Genomic DNA, 19,281 nt, shown 5'->3' on the forward strand with positions numbered 1-19,281 from the left:
ATTATTAACACTGTGTTGGCTCCCTTAAGCAACAGACTCCAGTGGACTGCAGGCCATAAATTGCCATCATAATCATTTTAGTTTTGCTTTGTACAGTCTGGTTCCTCTTTTCAGAGGGGCAGTTTATCATGCTCATAAACAGGTTCAGAGGAAAGGCCCCGCAGACGGTAAATATTGGGGAATCTTAGAGGAGCTGACACTGCCAGGAGGCAATGACTCAGTCGCTGATTTTCTCTCTCTGTATCTCTACTTGAAATCTCACTTTGGTTTGGAGTGAGTTAATAGCCTGACCTCTGATCTGGGCTCACAAGTGAGATGAGTTTTAACTTTGTCAGGCTAGTCTTCTGTGGCGTGAAACAGTCTCCAAGAAATTGCTGCCTGATTTATCACAAGCAGCTTTTTCTGTTCCAGGGGGTAGGGTAGGTCAGGACTGAGGAGCACGGACGGAGCTGAGAGCCTGGGAAGATGCAAGTCGGGACTAAAGTGCATTAGCAGAGCTCTAAGAATGTAGATAAAGGACTGTGCATGCATCTAAGTACTTAGATGACCCTCATCATATAAGAAATAACCATTAATAGATATAGCCTCACAACACCCCTGTAAGATAGGAAAGTATCCCTATTTTAGAGAGAGGGAACTGAGGTACAGACTAAGTGACTTGCCCATGTTCATTCAGGAAGCCTGTGGCAGAGCCGGGAATAGACAGCAGTTCTCCTGAATGTCAGTCCAGTGCCCTATCCACTAGACCACCTTTCCCAGTATATGTGCACACATGCCTGAGACTAGAATTGAAGGAGTGGCCAAAAGTCCAGATTGGCGTAATTCACAGAGCTCAGGACTAGCACAGCAAGGGATGACGTAACTGAACACTTAGTTGCATTGGAAGAACTTGCTTGCACAGCATCTGCCTGTATCATGTCCTGGTTCCAGCCCAGTTTGCAACAATCACTCGCTTTCATAAGCATTTAAAAAAAAAAAATCTCACTAAATCCAGAAAACAAAAAAAATCATAACGGGCATTCCAGCAAAGCTATGCAAAACCAGCCTCCTGCCAAACTTGCTGAGGGGAATGAATGGGTGAGTCTTGTGCTTGGGACATACTTTCCTAGCAGACTACGATCCAAATCCCCAAACCATATTTCGCTGATGGCAACTCAGCCCAATCTCCATTTCTTACAGACAATAACGTGCTAGCATGGAGGGAAGTTCTTTCACCCCTCATGCACAAATGGCTGTCTCTAGTCAGTTAAGCCTCCTTTGGCACTGTACCTACCTGTACTGACCCCGGAACTGTGGCTCAGGTACAGTGCACAGGAGTAAAGTTGCAGCCACGGAGGTGTAGAAGAGCACTGCTTACCTGTCTTTCTGACATGACATACAGATACTTCTGGTCGGTGGAGAAGGCCATGTCTCGAAGGATAGGGCTCCCATCCTTGAAAACTGAGACCATTTCATACTGAATTCCACCATGGGGGGGGCCATCTGCTCGGATCTGGAAAAAAGACAGGCAGATGACAGGTTATGTCACTACAGCTGAATGTGCAAAAGCACAGGCAGGCTAGAAACCAAATGCAGAATCAGTGTTTGCATACAGGAGACATAAGGCAAGGAATGCTCACAACCAACGTGAGGGAGCACGAGTTAAAGCTGAGGCTCTTTCTACATCTCACTGCAACATTACTTCCACACACTATGAGAAATAGTGAGACTTCCAGCTAGGAAATGTGGAAGAACTGGGAAGCTGGCATGGTGAAACGGCAACTTCACAGGCTGATCACAATTGTCTCACTATTACCTTGCTCTCTTCCCACCTGGCTGTTGGATTCAGATGTTGCCTTTTGTCTTAAGCTTAGATTGCAAGATCTTTGGAGCAGGGACATTGATCTTTGTATGTACAGCGCACGGCGCAATTGGACCCTGGTCTCTGGGTGCTTCCACAATAACAATGACAAATAATAAAGAAAACCTTTCCAGATCCTCAGCTGATATACATTTGTGCCGTTCCATTCACTTTATGACTCTACTGAACTTTGGGGAAAAGGAAAGAGATTTAGAAAGAAATTGTCTTTCAACATATATCTCCTATTGAATCAGAGATGAGCAATAATACACCCTGGATTACGGAAAAACAAAACCAAACAAACAGGTACTCCACTATTACTTTTAAGCCTGCCCTATACACAGTCACTTGGAGCTAGATATCCAAAAGTGCCCAGCATGCAACCTGCACCCAGTGTGAGTTGTTCTTCTGAAAATCTGACCACTAAATGCTTGGATGGGAGCGGAGCTCTTTGGGGAGCGGAGCTCTTTGGAAATCTGATCCGGATTGCAGATGCTAAGGCTGTGTGAAAATTTTGCCCATGGATTCTAATCCGATTTATACTAGTATAATTCCATTAACTTCAGTGAAGTTACTCCTGATTTGTACTGGCGTGAGAGGAGAATCAGGGTCTTTATGTTTATACAGTGACGGTATAACTCATGTTCCCAAAAATAAACCATTTAAAATTATTGACTTCCCATTTTCCCACAACCCCAAATTCAATATTACATCTGTCAAAATGGGGGAGCTGATAGTTTTTAGGAGTAGGATTGGTAAATATTGCATATTGATTTAGAGACAGAAGCTGGATCTGATCTGATTACAGTGGTCACTCTTCTATTCTAGTCAGGTTCCTATACTGCTCATCACCATGGTATCTGAGCTCCTTTCAGAAGTGCATTAAGTGAAATGACTATCATTTGTCACACACATGCTTCTTTCTGTCTTCCTTTCTTCTCTGACTCAGGGACAAAATTGTGTGTGAATTTAAAAAAAACCACACACACACACCTTGGATGTGATTTTCAAAAGCATCTAATTCTAAGTGACTCCAGATCACACGTCCTATTGAAATGGGACTTGTGCCTCTAAAATCACTCGTTCGAAATTCACCCTTTGGTTACAGTGGATCTCCCCCAATGCATACTGGGTTTGACAGCCCCAAAGTTTCATGCTATCAGAGTGTCCAAGAGGAGAACTGACTCATGCTGAGTACCGTACCTCCTCCCCAGTGGGGAAGTCCTTTAAAATATTAAGACACTAAGGACTGAGTCTGCCACGTTCTGAGATGATATGGTCCTCTGAGCTGATATGCCAAATTCACAGGTTCCAGCAAGAAACATCTAGCCAAAGCACAAGCTGCCAAGTGGATGGATAAATAGCTCATTGGTCACATAGCTTGTTCAGTTCGAAGGTCTCCTAGTCTTTTGGCATGGTGATTTGAAGCTGGATGATACAAATCCCTCTCCCTGCAGGAAAACCCTACACAAGTTATAATCAACCCCACTGCTGGTGAAAGGCATGCCGCTGCTGAGATCACACCACCTCTTCCAAAAATTAATAATTTATGGCTTTGGGGGCTGGGAGGAGAATAACCAAACAATTTACATTGTGTCTTTCCTAGCAGGATTTGCATATTTAAATAGCAATTTGATTGCAACATGGTGTCTACATAACACCAAACTGAAAACACTGGCAATGGTCAGGCTGGGAGATTAGACCAGCCATGCGAGCCAATGGCTCCATAGTGCACACTGATGGCCCAGTGGCTCTCTGTGACAGAGATACTGTTACATGCTGGCCAGCAAACCATAGCCTGCACCAGGCGCTTTTAAAGCATGTGCACGCTGCCCTGCTAGGAAAAGGAAACACAGGGGGATCAGAGTCTTGGAAAAACCTCTTATCACTAAGAAGCCATTTGCTGCAGACTCATGCTGGGCTGTCTTGCTGGATCCCAGCCTGCTGCTCAATTACTCCTGGCCTGACTGCTGGGGCTGAGGCATGAAGAATCCAGGTTTGGAGGAGGCTGAATCTTCAGAAAAGGCGATGGGGCTTGTGGAGGAGGCATGTAACAATTCTTATTTATCTCACAGGCAGCGTGCGGCATGGGGTGGGGGGAATCCCTATCATGGGATTAGGATTCAGAACTGGGAACCAGGAGAGCCTGGGATCTAATCCTTGACTCTGCTACGAACTCACTGTATAGCCCCTTGTCAAGTCACTGCAAGGGGAATTGTGGGTGGCTCAGCACCCATGGAAAAACTAGGCCGTGTGTCTGAGCCTCAGTTTCCCTGCCTGTAAAATGGGGACAATAACCCTGATCCTCCTTTGTTAAACACCCAAGGCCTGTTTGCAAAAGCTGCCATGCCAGTGTGAAATGCCATTATCAGACTCATAGAAAAGGGAAGTCACCCGCATCCCATCACTAAATACAGCAACTTGTTTGGAAGAGCCATGGGGTGCCTCCCTACCAGACTAGAACAGCGAGTTGCGTTTGGATGTGCTGACGTGTTTATTTTCTGGGCATCTCTCCCATCTCTTCACCTTTTAATTTTTTTCTTACTAATGAGCAGAAAAGGAACCAAACTGAATCTGAGTAGAGAAAAGGAGTTTGAAATCTGCACCTAAACCCAGATCTGAATTCCATTATTACAGACTCTTTAGCAAACTGTCCCAGACTTTTAGAGTGGGAAAGTTGGATAAAGACAGAGGAGCAAATCCTGTTGTGAATTACACTGGTATAAAGACACCCCACTGACTTTATGAAGTGCAGAGAGACAAGGACAGAATTTCATCTTGAATTTCCCAGGGACAATGTAGAATGTAATTGACTGCCATGGATTGACTCTAGCATTATGCTGCTGTATCTGAGAACAGAGCTGAACCCTGTGTCTCTCTGGAGCTCACCTGTAGAGCTGGGCGGGAAATGGATTTTTCATCCCACAAGAATTTTTGTGATTTCTAAACATTTCCCGTTCTTCACTGGGATGAAACTCAGACCTTTCAAAATTTGTCATGAAAAAACAGAGAAAAAGAGGAGAGCGAGTGAGAACCACCCCACCCACCCCGAAACCGGCGGTCATGGCACTCATGTGAGAAATAGGAAAACCAGGTTCAAGTCCTTGCTCTGCCTGATTTATGACAGCAAGTCCCTGCTCACGCATGTGCTTTCTCTCTGGTTTTGAGCAGAAATTCCATCCTGGACCTGAGAAACCCTTCTGATAAAATACCCTGTTGTGGGACAAGTTTGCGGTTTGATGAAACAGCCTTTTCTGATGAAAAAACTGTTTAGTTCAAAAATTCCCAACCAGCTATATTCACCCGGTCCCACAGCATGGTCACCGCAAGTAAGCTTCTCTGTATGCCATCACAGCTATTTAAACGGCAACCAGCACTGAGGTCCCAAGCAGAGCGTTGTGAAATCACACGAGGAATAAACAGCAGGAAGCGAATCTCACAAGCTAGAAACGTTTCCATGAAAATATCTGATTAAAGGCAAAACGAGGGGGGAGGGGAATACGGCACATGAAGGAGCAGAAAACTTTCTAAAAATCAACTGTTTTACAAAGTTCGTCCCTGGTGTTTCAGCAGCTCTTTATGTCGCCCCCGTCTCTAGCAATGAGGTCAGACAGGACTAATAAAAAGAGATGCCACTGGACAAACCTACTGCAGTCAATTGTTGGTTGTTGCAATCAAATTACAATTAAGGGTGGATTTGGCACTATGTTTATGAGTCTGCCCTTTTAAACTAGACAAGAGTGATATCTAGTCAACGGACCAGAGAAATGGGACTCAGGATCCCTGGGTTCTAATCCGGTCTCTGTCACTGGCTTGGTGTGGGACATTGGGCTTCCCCTTAACTGTGCCTCATCTGCGCAAATGGAGATGAGAATATTGACCTCCCTCAAAGAAGCAGCCAAAGGCCGACTAGTGTTTGTGCTTGGAGATTGCTGGATGAAAGGGGAAAGGGGGAGAGCCACAGTATATTGCATGGATAATGAATGCTGAGAATATGCCCCATAAACACTATCAGCCACATGCACCTGATACATGATCGGCACTTATTCATTTGGGCAGGTACTTTCGACAATACTGATGATTATTCTGCTCTGGAAGGGATGGCAGTGCTGGGATAGTGCTATCAGCCACAATGGTGATGGATTCGCCATTACTCACTCTACTTTCTGTTGACGCTTAAAACAGACCAAAGAAAGAATTTAAGGCTTGCGGGGGAGGGGGAGTCCCATGATTCTTTGCAGTTAAGCTAACTTTAAGGAATGGAATTTTTCTAAGTAATAACCTTTAGAAATTGCTGCAGCAGATATAGGAATATTAACCACGAATATGTGTCAAAGGTATGAAGAACTGAACAAACCATGTGACCACTGAGCTATTTATCCATCTGCTTGGCAGCTTGTGCTTTGGCTAGATGTTTCTTGCTGGAACCTGTGAATTTGGCACATCATCTCAGAGGACCATATCATCTCAGAACGTGGCAGACTCAGTTGTTAGTGTCTTAACAACATAACCCCGCAAAAGGGAATACGCAATGACTAACTAGATGGTATCGAGGCAGCGGCAAAGCTGCAAGGGAACAGAGGACTTAGAAAATAACCTATGATAAGAAGTATATACTAAAATGAGGAAGTGGATAAGGGTTGGAATGATATGCAATAAAGAGTAATAAGGGTATAATTGCCCTGAGCAAACAGGAGGAAGTGGAGACCATTTGGAGTCTGAATGCAGGCTGTCAGCAAACTACAGGGCAGTTTCTCCATAGGTGTTGGGAGCTGTATGTCTCTCTGTATATGTGCTATCTTTACTCTTAATCAATGCAAACAATCAAGTGATTTATATGAGGTTTGTTATTATTAAACCAATCTGGACTTGAGAGAATCCCTCTCACTAAACATATGCTCACAATTAAATCTGTGTTTAAGTTGAAGGTTCCAGGACTGTACCTCAGTCATTTAAACTGAGGTGCAAAATCAATCCCACACTGCTCCTTTCCTCATGGAGTCCTTGCATCAGCACAAGCTGCCAGGAGCCATGCAGTTGATCTAGTGCCCTCTATAACCTACATGCTGAGTTAGTGACTCTTGCCTTTACCAGCTGCTATGTATGTCTCCAAGCCTAAAATGTTCTCTCAGCATCTATCTTCCTCTCTCTCTCCATCCACCCATCCTTAAACTAGCTGTCTAAAGCTGTTTCCACGGCAACAGTCTTTAAAGTCCTTTCGTAAAAACGTCTGATTGTAATTTTTGGTGCATTTACTGGCAGCTGCCAGGCCTGCTGGGGTGGCAACTTTCACTCACAGAGACACAGCCTGACTGGAGTCTATGAGGAGGGCACTGTCATTTCCCACTGTTCTCCCATTTCCTTGACCAACAGACACGCCTCTTCCTAGTCATCTTAGAGACAGGGAGGCCTCATGGATAAGGCACTGGACTGGGACTCAGGAGATCTATGCTCAGTTCCATGTACTCCCTGTGTGACCTCAGGCAACCCACTTAACCTGTGCCTCAATTCCTCTTCTGTAAAATGGGGATAATAACAACAACTCCCTTTCCCCACCCTTTTTTCTGAGCAAGCCACAAACTCTGTGGTTTGTGGTCTCTTACCATGTGTATGGACAACACCTAACACAGTGGCATTTCGCAAGACTGCAGGCCAAATGAATGGTTAGGGCCCGGAGTATATGCAATTCACATAGACTCAGTCTAGCAATAACAGTAGAATAAATGCATGCATGAGAGAGAGAGAGAGCTCTGCAGTATCTAAAGGGTTAAAACTGGAATGGGGTTTAGGAGGGGAGGTAACCAGCCAGATGAGCTGTGTGGCGCTCACACAGCTGGTTGCTTTTAATCTGCCCTCTGAGCTGCTATTCGCCTGTAGAGAGTCAGTTATATTAAACTCTGTGCCTGGAGGAAGATTTGTCAGCTCAGGTACAAGAGCTCTGAGAATGGTTACAAGAGGCTGTGGGGGTCTGGGCAGGGAGTGCACTAATTGCAATGGCTGAGAGTGAGGCAGCTGCAAGCGGGATGTGTGGTCTGGGTTCATTTGGGCTTGGGCTGCTGGAGAGAAACACCATAAATATTCACCAGCTTCCAAAAGGGACCCCGCTCTCCTAGGGAAGAGGCATTCATTTCAGCTCCATTTCTCTCTGTATCTGGCTCCTCCTGTGTGCTGTTATTACACGCACTAAACTGCCGCCCTTCACCTCTCCCAGAATCTGGGCTGTGGTCAGGAGCGGCGCCAGGGTTGCGCTCCTCCTCTGAGCATTCAGAGGGCCTGGGGTCTTCGGCAGCGGGGGTCCTTCCGCTCCGTGTCTTTGGGGCACTTCGGCGGCGGGTCCTGGAGCGAGTGAAGGACCCGCCCCCGAATTTCCGCCGAAGATCTGGAGCAGAAGGACCCCCCGCCGCCGAATTTCCGCCAAGGGCGGCAAAATGCTGCCCCCCAAATCCTGCTGCCCTAGGCAACCACCTAGGGTCGCCTACTGGAAGCGCCGGCCCTGGCTGTGGTTCCTCCTCAAATATTCCTTGTGATATTTTAGGCCCTGAGTGGAAAAAAAAAATCACCCTATATATTAATTCCCGGGGATCTTTCATCCAATACGCCTCTTCGGAGGATAGTCACACACCAGCTAGAACTGCTTCTCTCCTTTCTGATTGGCCACAAAGGGCCACTCTTCTCCTTCCAGCTGAGAGACCTGAGAAGCCATTTCGTTCTTGAGTTGTCCAGTAGCTCAGACTTCTCTGGCAATTGTCTTTGTCCCTTTGTTTAACTAACTTCCTCATTTTCAGGAAGTTCCTCTTTTTGAAGCTAAATGCTACTGTGGTGTGTTTCTTTGGCATTTTTTCCCTACAAGAATGTTAAATTTAATTACATTATGGTTGCTATTACCGAGCAGTTCAGTTATATTCCCCTCTTGGACCAGATCCTGTGCTCCAGTGAAAGAATAGCCAGATAGATAGTAGGAGAAGTTGGTGGAGACTAAATGATGAAATCCCAAAGAGGATAAGATGCTCAGCACATGGATATGCTCAGCAGTTTGGAGAACAGAAGAGAGGAGGATGAGGATGGAGCAGAGGCTCTGGGATTTGGCTGTGAATCAGAGGAGTCACCTGGGACGGATATAGCTCTTTCCTCAATCACTCTTGATGTGTGTTTGCAAATATGCTTGAAAAGTGCCAAACAACACACTCTGCAAATCCAAATATCAGTGCTTGGCTCAGAGTATACAGGGCCAGCAAAACGCGCACACACGATGAAACAGAATGCATTTCAATTCAGAAATTGCAGTTTTTCAAAAGGCATTGTGGAGATTTATGTAGCTAATACCCCTACAATACAGACTGCAGGCATAAGCTCTGCATTATCTTAAGAGATTAGCAAAATACCATATTGTGTCATGTATATGTTGCAGTGTAGCACCCCCGGTGACAGTGTGTGATCCATTCAAGGCTCTAATATGACATGAAGCTCCTATTTGCCTATTGTATCAATACTTCCGCTATGTATTTTGCCTGGCGTTACAATGATTACTGTACCAAAGCTAAGATGCAGCTGGATCTCCTTCCAGTTCCTCCCAGCGGGCTCCCATTAAAGGGCATTAACACTCTTTGTGGGAACTTTCCATTATTAAAATTACCTGTCTCTTTTCATTATGAGTTTTTCAATGAATCTCCCTGTCATAACTATAAAGGGAAGGGTAACAGCTCTCCTGTGTACAGTACTATAAAATCCCTCCTGGCCAGAGACTCCAAAATCCTTTTACCTGTAAAGGGTTAAGAAGCTCGGGTAACCTGGCTGACACCTGACCCAAAGGACCAATAAGGGGACAAGATACTTTCAAATCTTGGGGGGGGGGGGGGAAAGGCTTTTGTTTGTGCTCTTTGTTTTGGGGGTTGTTCGCTCTTGGGACTGAGAGGGACCAGACATCAATCCAGGTTCTCCACATCTTTCTAAACAAGTCTCTCATATTTCAAACTTGTAAGTAAACAGCCAGGCAAGGCATGTTAGTTTTACTTTGTTTTCTCAACTTGTAAATGTACCTTTTACTAGAGTGTTTATCTCTGTTTGCTGTACTTTGAACCTGAGGCTAGAGGGGGGGTCCTCTGAGCTCTTTAAGTTTGATTACCCTGTAAAGTTATTTTCCATCCTAATTTTACAGAGATGATTTTTACCTTTTTCTTTAATTAAAAGCCTTCTTTTTAAGAACCTGATTGATTTTTCCTTGTTTTTAGATCCAAGGGGGTTGGATCTGTATTCACCAGGAGTTGGTGGGGGAAAGGAGGGGGATGGTTAATTTCTCCTTGTTTTAAGATCCAAGGGGTTTGGATCTGTATTCACCAGGGAATTGGTGAAGGTCTCTCAAGGCTACCCAGGGAAGGGAATTAGCTTTGGGATGGTGGCAGTGGACCAGATCTAAGCTGGTAGTTAAGCTTAGAAGTTTTCATGCAGGCCCCCACATTTGTACCCTAAAGTTCAAAGTGGGGAAGCAGCCTTGACATGGTGGCAGAGCGGTGGGATTCATTTTAAACCCAAAAGCCAGTAAGATTTTTTTTTCCTTCTAGCTGCTTGGAAAGCAGAGCTGAAGGTAGATGCATATCTTATCTCTCCTTGCCTGAAGGCAGAGGTGTTAAGTTTTTTTTAACAAGGATCTTTGTTAAGAGAAGGGTTCAATCAGTGAGCAAACAGCTGGTAAAAGGAATTTACAAGCTGAATTGTTTTTTTTTCTTTCTACCTCTCCGGGATAGCTAGTTAGAAAGTCTCTGTTACCTCAGCAGCAGCCTGAGCTGAGTGCATCCCAGTTTCAGTCAACTGCAGAGGGGTGTGACCCAGCACAAGAAAACAGGAAAATGAGTACCAGTGATGTAGCTAACAAACTAGAACTGGCCAGATAGAAGCAGAAGAAAATGAAAGGAAACATCAGAGACTGCTTCAATTAAAAAAACTCGAGACAGAAGCTGAGGAAAGAGAAAAGAAAGCCAAAGAGAAAGCCCATGAAAGAGAAGAGAAAGCCAAAGAGGAGGCCCATGAAAGAGAAGAGAAAGCCAAAGAGGAGGCCCACAAGAGAGCTATGGAGCTGAAAGAAAAAGAGATGGAGCTGAAAGAAAAAGAGATGAAGCATGAACTGGAATTAGCACGGGCTAGGCCGGATACAACAGCCAATCCTAACAACCCCTCTCCAGGTACCACTTCCCATCCAGGAAAATTCCCCACCTACAAGGCAGGCGATGATACTGAGGCCTTCTTAGAAAATTTTGAAAGGGCCTGCCTTGGATACAGCATCACTACAGACAAGTACATGGTAGAGCTAAGGCCGCAGCTCAGTGGACCCTTAGCAGAGGTGGCGGCTGAAATGCCTAAGGAACACATGAACAGTTATGAACTTTTTAAAAACAAGGCCAGACTTAGAATGGGGCTAACACCCGAGCATGCCCGTCGGCGGTTCAGAGCCCTAAGGTGGAAACCAGACATGTCATTTACCCGGCATGCCTACCACATTGACAAAAATTGTGATGCCTGGGTATCAGGAGCAAATGTTAAATCTCTGGAAGATCTGGTTTCCCTAGTAAAAATGGAGCAGTTTTTAGAGGGTGTTCCTGAGGAAATAGAAAGGTACATCCTAGATAGGAAGCCCAAAACTGTAACCGAGGCGGGGGAGATTGGGGCCAAATGGGTGGAGGTGGCAGAAAAGAAAAAAACTAGTAGCAGTTGGAGCGAATATCAGAAGGGGCAAGCCGAAACAAAACCTTACCACCGGGGACAACCCAAGGCCCCACCCACATCCCAAGGGAAACCCCAGACGCCTTCTCACCCCACCACACCAGTCTCCACCAACCAACATCGCCCCGGTGATACCTTAGCAGGGCGATGTTTTAAATGTAATGAACTGGGACATATAAAGGCTCACTGCCCCAAGAACCCCAACCGATTACAGTTCATTACACCAATCACACCAAAGATCCCCAGACCCAGATGCCTCTCTCATACCCTCGGAGCGAAGGGAAACCTTGAGAGTGGGCGGAAGGAAGGTTATCGCTTGGAGGGACACTGGGGCACAAGTGTCAACTATCCACCAATCCCTAGTGGACCCCAAACTCATCAACCTGGAGGCTCCAGTGACAATTCAACCCTTCGTGTCACAGTCTGTAACCTTGCCTACAGCCAAGTTGCATGTCCAGTACAAGGGCTGGTCAGGAATGTGGACTTTTGCAGTCTATGACAATTATCCCATCCCCATGCTGCTGGGGGAAGACTTGGCCAACCATGTGAAGCTAGCCAAGAGGGTGGGAATAGTCACCCGCAGCCAGGCTAAGCAAGCTTTCACCCCCATCCCTGTTCCTGAGCCGTCCACCAGGGCCCCGTCTGTGTTACCAGAGACCCAAACAAAGGTGGTGGAACCGGATCCCCTGCCAACGACTGCAACAGCCGTAGTGGATCCAATCCCAGAGACCCAGCCAAAGCCAGTCCCAGAACCGGAACTGACAACGCAACCAGCACCAGAACCATTGCCAGCACTGAGTCCAGCGCTTGCAAACCCGTCTACAACTCCAATGCCAGAGGGCACCAGCGAGCCTGAACTGGCGGAAGCAGCAGATAACCCTACCCAAGAGGCTCAGCCAGAGCCTGAAATACCACATAGTGCACCAGCGGACAGCGGTTCACAGTCAATGGAAACAGCCCCAGCACCTGCATCGCTTCCAGAGGGACCAAGCCCCAGTCCACAGTCCAAGGAGGAACTGATGTCTCCAGCATCAAGAGAACAGTTCCAGGCCAAGCAGGAAGCAGATGACAGCCTTCAGAAAGCTTGGGCGGCGGCACGGAGCACCCCACCGCCTCTCAGCTCTTCTAACCGATCCCGGTTTGTTGTAGAACAAGGACTTTTATACAAGGAGACTCTTTCTGGTGGGCACCAGGAAGACTGGCATCCTCAAAGACAGTTGGTAGTTCCCACTAAGTATCGGGTAAAGCTCTTGAGCTTAGCCCATGATCATCCCAGTGGCCATTCTGGGGTGAACAGAACCAAAGACCGGTTGGGGAAGTCCTTCCACTGGGAGGGAATGGGCAAAGATGTTGCTAATTATGTCCGGTCTTGTGAGGTGTGCCAACAAGTGGGAAAGCCCCAAGACCAGGTTAAAGCCCCTCTCCAGCCACTACCCATAATTGAAGTCCCATTTCAGCGAGTAGCTGTGGATATTCTGGGTCCTTTCCCAAAGAAGACACCCAGAGGAAAGCAGTACATACTGACTTTCATGGATTTTGCTACCCGAAGGCCGGAAGCAGTACCCTTAAGCAACACCAGGGCTAAAAGTGTGTGCCAGGCATTAGCAGACATTTTTGCCAGGGTAGGGTGGCCCTCCGACATCCTTACAGATTCGGGAACTAATTTCCTGGCAGGGACCATGAAAACCCTGTGGGAAGCTCATGGGGTGAATCACTTGGTTGCCACCCCTTATCACCATCAAACCAATGGCCTGGTGGAGAGGTTTAATGAAACTTTGGGGGCCATGATATGTAAATTCGTAAATAAACACTCCAATGATTGGGACCTAGTGTTGCAGCAGTTGCTTTTTGCCTACAGGGCTGTACCACATCCCAGTTTAGGGTTTTCACCATTTGAACTTGTGTATGGCCGCGAGGTTAAGGGGCCATTACAGTTGGTGAAGCAGCAATGGGAGGAGTTTACGCCTTCTCCGGGAACTAACATTCTAGACTTTGTAAGCAACCTACAAAGCACCCTCCGACACTCTTTAGCCCTTGCTAAAGAAAACCTAAAGGATGCTCAGGAAGAGCAAAAGGCCTGGTATAATAAACATTCCAAAGAACGGTCCTTCAAAGTAGGAGACCAAGTCATGGTCTTAAAGGCGCTCCAGGCCCATAAAATGGAAGCATTGTGGGAAGGACCATTCACGGTCCAGGAGCACCTAGAAGCTGTTAACTATCTCATAGCCTCCCCCACCTCCAACATAAAGCCTAAGGTATACCATGTTAATTCTCTTAAGCCCTTTTATTCCAGAGAATTAAACGTTTGCCAGTTTACAGCCCAGGAAACAGATGACGCGGAGTGGCCTGAAGGTGTCTACAACGAAGGAAAAAAGGATGGTGGCGTGGAAGAGGTGAACCTCTCCACGACCCTTGGATGTCTGCAGCGACAGCAGATCAAGGAGCTGTGCACAAGCTTTGCACCAATTTTCTCAGCCACTCCAGGACGGACCGAACGGGCATACCACTCCATTGACACAGGTAATGCTCACCCAATTAGAACCGCACCCTACCGGGAGTCACCTCATGCCCAAACTGCTATACAAAGGGAGATCCAGGACATGCTACAGATGGGTATAATCCGCCCTTCTAACAGTGCATGGGCATCTCCAGTGGTTCTAGTTCCCAAACCAGATGGGGAAATACGCTTTTACGTGGACTACCGTAAGCTAAATGCTGTAACTCGTCCTGACAACTATCCAATGCCACGCACAGATAAGCTATTGGAGAAATTGGGACATGCCCAATTCATCTCTACTTTAGACTTAACCAAAGGGTACTGGCAAGTACCACTAGATGAACCCGCTAAGGAAAGGTCAGCCTTCGTCACCCAGGCAGGGGTGTATAAATTCAATGTACTCCCTTTCGGGTTGCGAAATGCACCCGCCACCTTCCAAAGACTTGTAGATGGTCTCCTAGCGGGATTGGGAAAATCTGCAGTTGCCTACCTCGATGATGTGGCCATTTTTTCTGATTCATGGGCAGAACACCTGAAGCACCTGGAAAAAGTCTTTGAGCGCATCTGGCAGGCAGGACTAACTGTTAAGGCTAAAAAGTGTCAAATAGGCCAAAACAGAGTAACGTACCTGGGGCACCAGGTGGGTCAAGGAACTATAAATCCCCTACAGGCCAAAGTGGATGCTATCCAAAGGTGGCCGGTTCCGAAGTCAAAGAAACAGGTCCAATCCTTCTTAGGCTTGGCCGAATATTATAGGCGATTTGTACCACACTACAGCCAAATCGCCGCCCCGCTGACAGACCTAACCAGAAAGAAACAGCCAAATGCAGTTCAGTGGACTAATGAGTGTCAAAAGGCCTTTCACCAGCTTAAGGCGACGCTCATGTCTGACCCTGTGCTAAGGGCCCCAGACTTTGACAAACCGTTCCTAGTAACCACAGATGCGTCCGAGCGGGGCGTGGGAGCAGTTTTAATGCAGGAAGGACCGGATCAAGAATTCCATCCTGTCGTGTTTCTCAGCAAGAAACTGTCTGAGAGGAAAAGCCACTGGTCAATCAGCGAAAAGGAATGCTACGCCATTGTGTACGCGCTGGAAAAGCTACGCCCATATGTTTGGGGACGGCGTTTCCAACTACAAACAGACCATGCTGCGCTACAGTGGCTTCATACCGCCAAGGGGAATAACAAAAAACTTCTTCGGTGGAGTTTAGCTCTCCAAGATTTTGATTTTGAAATACAACACATTTCAGGAGCTTCTAACAAAGTGGCTAATGCACTCTCCCGGGAAAGTTTTCCAGAACCAACTGGTTAAAAATTGTTCTTGGAATGTGGAACATATTGTTAGTTTTTATATAATCAGTAGTATGTCTAAAGGTGCATGTGTCTTATTAACTCTGTTTTCTCCTAGAGCTCCAGGAAGAAATCACAGCCAGTGTGGAACCGGCTGTCCAACACTATCTGTGATTTGGGGGGCATGCCATAACTATAAAGGGAAGGGTAACAGCTCTCCTGTGTACAGTACTATAAAATCCCTCCTGGCCAGAGACTCCAAAATCCTTTTACCTGTAAAGGGTTAAAAAGCTCGGGTAACCTGGCTGACACCTGACCCAAAGGACCAATAAGGGGACAAGATACTTTCAAATCTTGGGGGGGGGGGGAAAGGCTTTTGTTTGTGCTCTTTGTTTTGGGGGTTGTTCGCTCTTGGGACTAAGAGGGACCAGACATCAATCCAGGTTCTCCACATCTTTCCAAACAAGTCTCTCATATTTCAAACTTGTAAGTAAACAGCCAGGCAAGGCGTGTTAGTTTTACTTTGTTTTCTCAACTTGTAAATGTACCTTTTACTAGAGTGTTTATCTCTGTTTGCTGTACTTTGAACCTGAGGCTAGAGGGGGGTCCTCTGAGCTCTTTAAGTTTGATTACCCTGTAAAGTTATTTTCCATCCTAATTTTACAGAGATGATTTTTAACTTTTTCTTTAATTAAAAGCCTTCTTTTTAAGAACCTAATTGATTTTTCCTTGTTTTAAGATCCAAGGGCTTTGGATCTGTATTCACCAGGGAATTGGTGAAGGTCTCTCTAGGCTACCCAGGGAAGGGAATTAGCTTTGGGATGGTGGCAGCGGACCAGATCTAAGCTGGTAGTTAAGCTTAGAAGTTTTCATGTAGGCCCCCACATTTGTACCCTAAAGTTCAAAGTGGGGAAGCAGCCTTGACACTCCCGGTTAAGCGCTCAGTGCCAAAAAAACAGCAGCATCAGTCTTTGTCCACGAGGACTGACTTCCTGCCTCAGATCCTAAGAGCAACGCAAGGTTAGTTGACGTTAACTTTTCAAGAGTTGCAGCTACTTTTTCTCGTGCACAGGCACACGAGAGGAAATGGACTCAAAGGCATCTGTATTGTTAGCTACCTACTGTAGGTGTGACATGCCCTGGAGAGACTCTGCATGTGCACAAAAGATATGCTGCTGAAATGACTCTCCAGGTAAGGAGGCGAGGGGCACTGGGTGTATCAGTTGCTCCTCTGCTATTTGCACATAACAGCGGCAAAGTGAAAAGCGCCAGCAGCCCTGGAGCCTTTCCTGCTGGGGTTTCTAGCCCTGCAGGGTGAATGCCATTGAATAGCGTTAAGTTTCTGTAAAATGGGTATCCCTGGTGAGGTTTTAGAGGCTGTGGAACTGTACACCAGAGTGTCACTGCATCTATTACTGGAAATGAAAAACAAAGCAGCACAGAAACACCGTCTGCTCCTGATGCCTGTCCTTGCAGAATTAATATGACAACTTATTCTGTACTTTCAGCTGTACACCTCTACCTCGATATAATGCTGTCCTCGGGAGCCAAAAAATCTGACCGCGTTATAGGTGAAACCACGTTATATCGAACTTGCTTTGATCCGCTGGAGTGCGCAGCCCCCCCCCCCCCGAGCACTGCTTTACCGCGTTATATCCGAATTCGTGTTATATCGTGTCGCGTTATATCGGGGTAGAGGTGTATGAGGCAGCTCTCCTGACACCTTGCTTTGGTGATGGGAAAATCCACCGTGGAGAACAACATGATTCTGGCTGGAGCAAGCAAAGGCCTACAATCCTATCATACCTTTCCCACCCCACATTCTCTACAATTCTGTGGACTTTCCCCTGCCTAGTTCTGGTGCTGAACAAGGATTCTGCAAACAAGGGGTTCAGCAATGCAAGCACTCCCCAAAGACAGGATGAGATAAACAAACATCAGCCTGAGTCTTCCTGTGTGTGGCTCTTTCAAACACTCTCTGCAGAGGCTATTTACATTTGCTAATCCAATTTAATTAAACTGGGCAGTTCTGCAATCATATCAAGCTTAAAAAGGAGGTTAGATGCACATGGTGATAGAGTATTTTTGCCCTCCAGTTAACTCGCTTTGTTTCAATCCCATTTTCCTATTTAAAGGTAACCCCGCTGGGGTTGCATATTATCAGTGCTCCCATATCATCTGCCTTTACAATGCCCACTGAGACATTAAATGCAGCATTCTGAAGTATTGGCAATTCTGGCACCCCAATACAGTGGGCTAAATCTGCACCGTGCAACCTCAATCTGTACAATGAAACCCACAGCTGCCCATACCACTCACAGGGAAGCAAGGCCCCTGGAGATTACAAGTTGCTTCATAAAATACTCCAACAGCTCTTTGGACCCAATTCAGAATTATCCTGTGGACACAAAACCTGACTCAGCTGTCACTGATGTCAGTGGCAAATCTCCATCAATCAATTAATCCCCCCAACATTGCTGTGAGCTAGGTTAGTACCTTTTTACAGGGGACTATAATGAGGCATAAAAAGGTCAAGTGACTTGGACAGAGTCATATGACGAATCAGTGGCGGAGCTGCAAACACAACCCTAGAATCCCAACTCTTAGGTGCCCACTTGAACTGCTAGGTGACATTCCTCTCCATTTATACCCTAGTCACTATTGGACTGAGGTTATAAATGGGGCAAAACCCAACCCTAAAGAATTTGGGCCTTAATTCCCCTATCAAACCCTTTGTTCGGACATAGGAAGGAACAATAGTGGTGTGATTAAATACCCAGTCCCATGCATGGGAAGTTTCCCTCTTGAAATTAAAGTGAAATAGTAATCCTATTAAGTATCTTTCCTTTAAATCACAGAGATGTCCGTGAGGAAATTAATGACAACCTGTTACATGCACATTCAATTCAAATCAGCGTATCCAATTACCTCCATTACCTGGAGGCCCCCTCACATCCCAGTCTCTTTCATTCCTGTCATATTTTCTCTATTTAGCCCTAAATTATGGTGGAATAGAGTCATTCTTGGTGGTGTCTTCTCCATTTCTCCCCCTGCAGATGTTATTGGATAGGCATCAATATGGGGTTCATTTCTAAAGGTCACCAATTTGCCGTGCTTAATGGCTGGTAGAGAGAGAGCCCCTGAAGAGCAAAATAAGCAGCAAAGGTCCCCTCTCCAAAGCATGAGAAAATCCATAAACTGCAGAGCCACCTTGTCGTGCTAGAGATTAAATACATCAGCCAATTCCCTGCATGTTTCCCTTTTTGAACCTCTAGGGGATCATCTGGGAAGATGAATCTGTACTGTTAAGAGCCCCATGCAAAAAAATGAAGCCATTTGCAGCACACAAGTGGTTACACTGGTCCTACAAAACCCAGCAACTATGCTACGTGTTCTTGAGCCCCAGCTACTAGCAACATATCAATTAGTTATATTTACACAGAGACATAGACAAAGCACTCTTGTAACAAGTACCATAGGGAGGTCCGTAGGTAGGGCTAACGCAGAGTAGCAAGGCTCCCAACACAAGAGTGAGCAGCAGAGCATTCAGCTGTGGGGCAAAGGGGTTATGTCTCTCTCAGTGTCCACATCAGTGGCAGAACCTTTGTGCTGCATGTAAGTTCCAATCGGACAGTTGCAGAGCCAGGAATGAAAACCTGTAGTGGCTCTCAGGGCTCAGTGCCAGACACACTCACTCCCCTTCAAAATGAAATCAAATATTGAGAATGGGGTCTGTACTGCTGCAATAATCCCATCGTGCTACGGTATGCATCACGGTAGTGCCCGAGCACGTCACAGACACAAACTGAACAGCTCTATAAGTAAGGAGGTGTTATCCCCATTTTGCTGATGAGGAAACGGAGGCACGGGGAAGGGAAGTGACTTACGAAGGTCACCAAATTAATTGTATTGCTCGTTTTACATAGCAAGCGATTGGGTC

The 19,281-nt window shown here is 46.2% G+C and overlaps 1 protein-coding gene across 1 annotated transcript in view; it reads right to left on the reverse strand.

Moving 5' to 3' along the window:
• PLXNA2 (plexin A2) overlaps nucleotides 1-19,281 on the reverse strand; it is a 282,077-nt gene that overhangs the window by 167,386 nt on the left and 95,410 nt on the right. The window contains exon 3 of the mRNA XM_065404089.1: nucleotides 1,358-1,492. Coding sequence (XP_065260161.1) covers nucleotides 1,358-1,492 — 135 coding nt within the window. The remainder of the gene's footprint in view (nucleotides 1-1,357; nucleotides 1,493-19,281) is intronic.

Source organism: Emys orbicularis, chromosome 4 (genome assembly GCF_028017835.1).
Source record: "Emys orbicularis isolate rEmyOrb1 chromosome 4, rEmyOrb1.hap1, whole genome shotgun sequence".
In the NCBI taxonomy this organism is placed as follows: Eukaryota; Metazoa; Chordata; order Testudines; family Emydidae; genus Emys; species Emys orbicularis.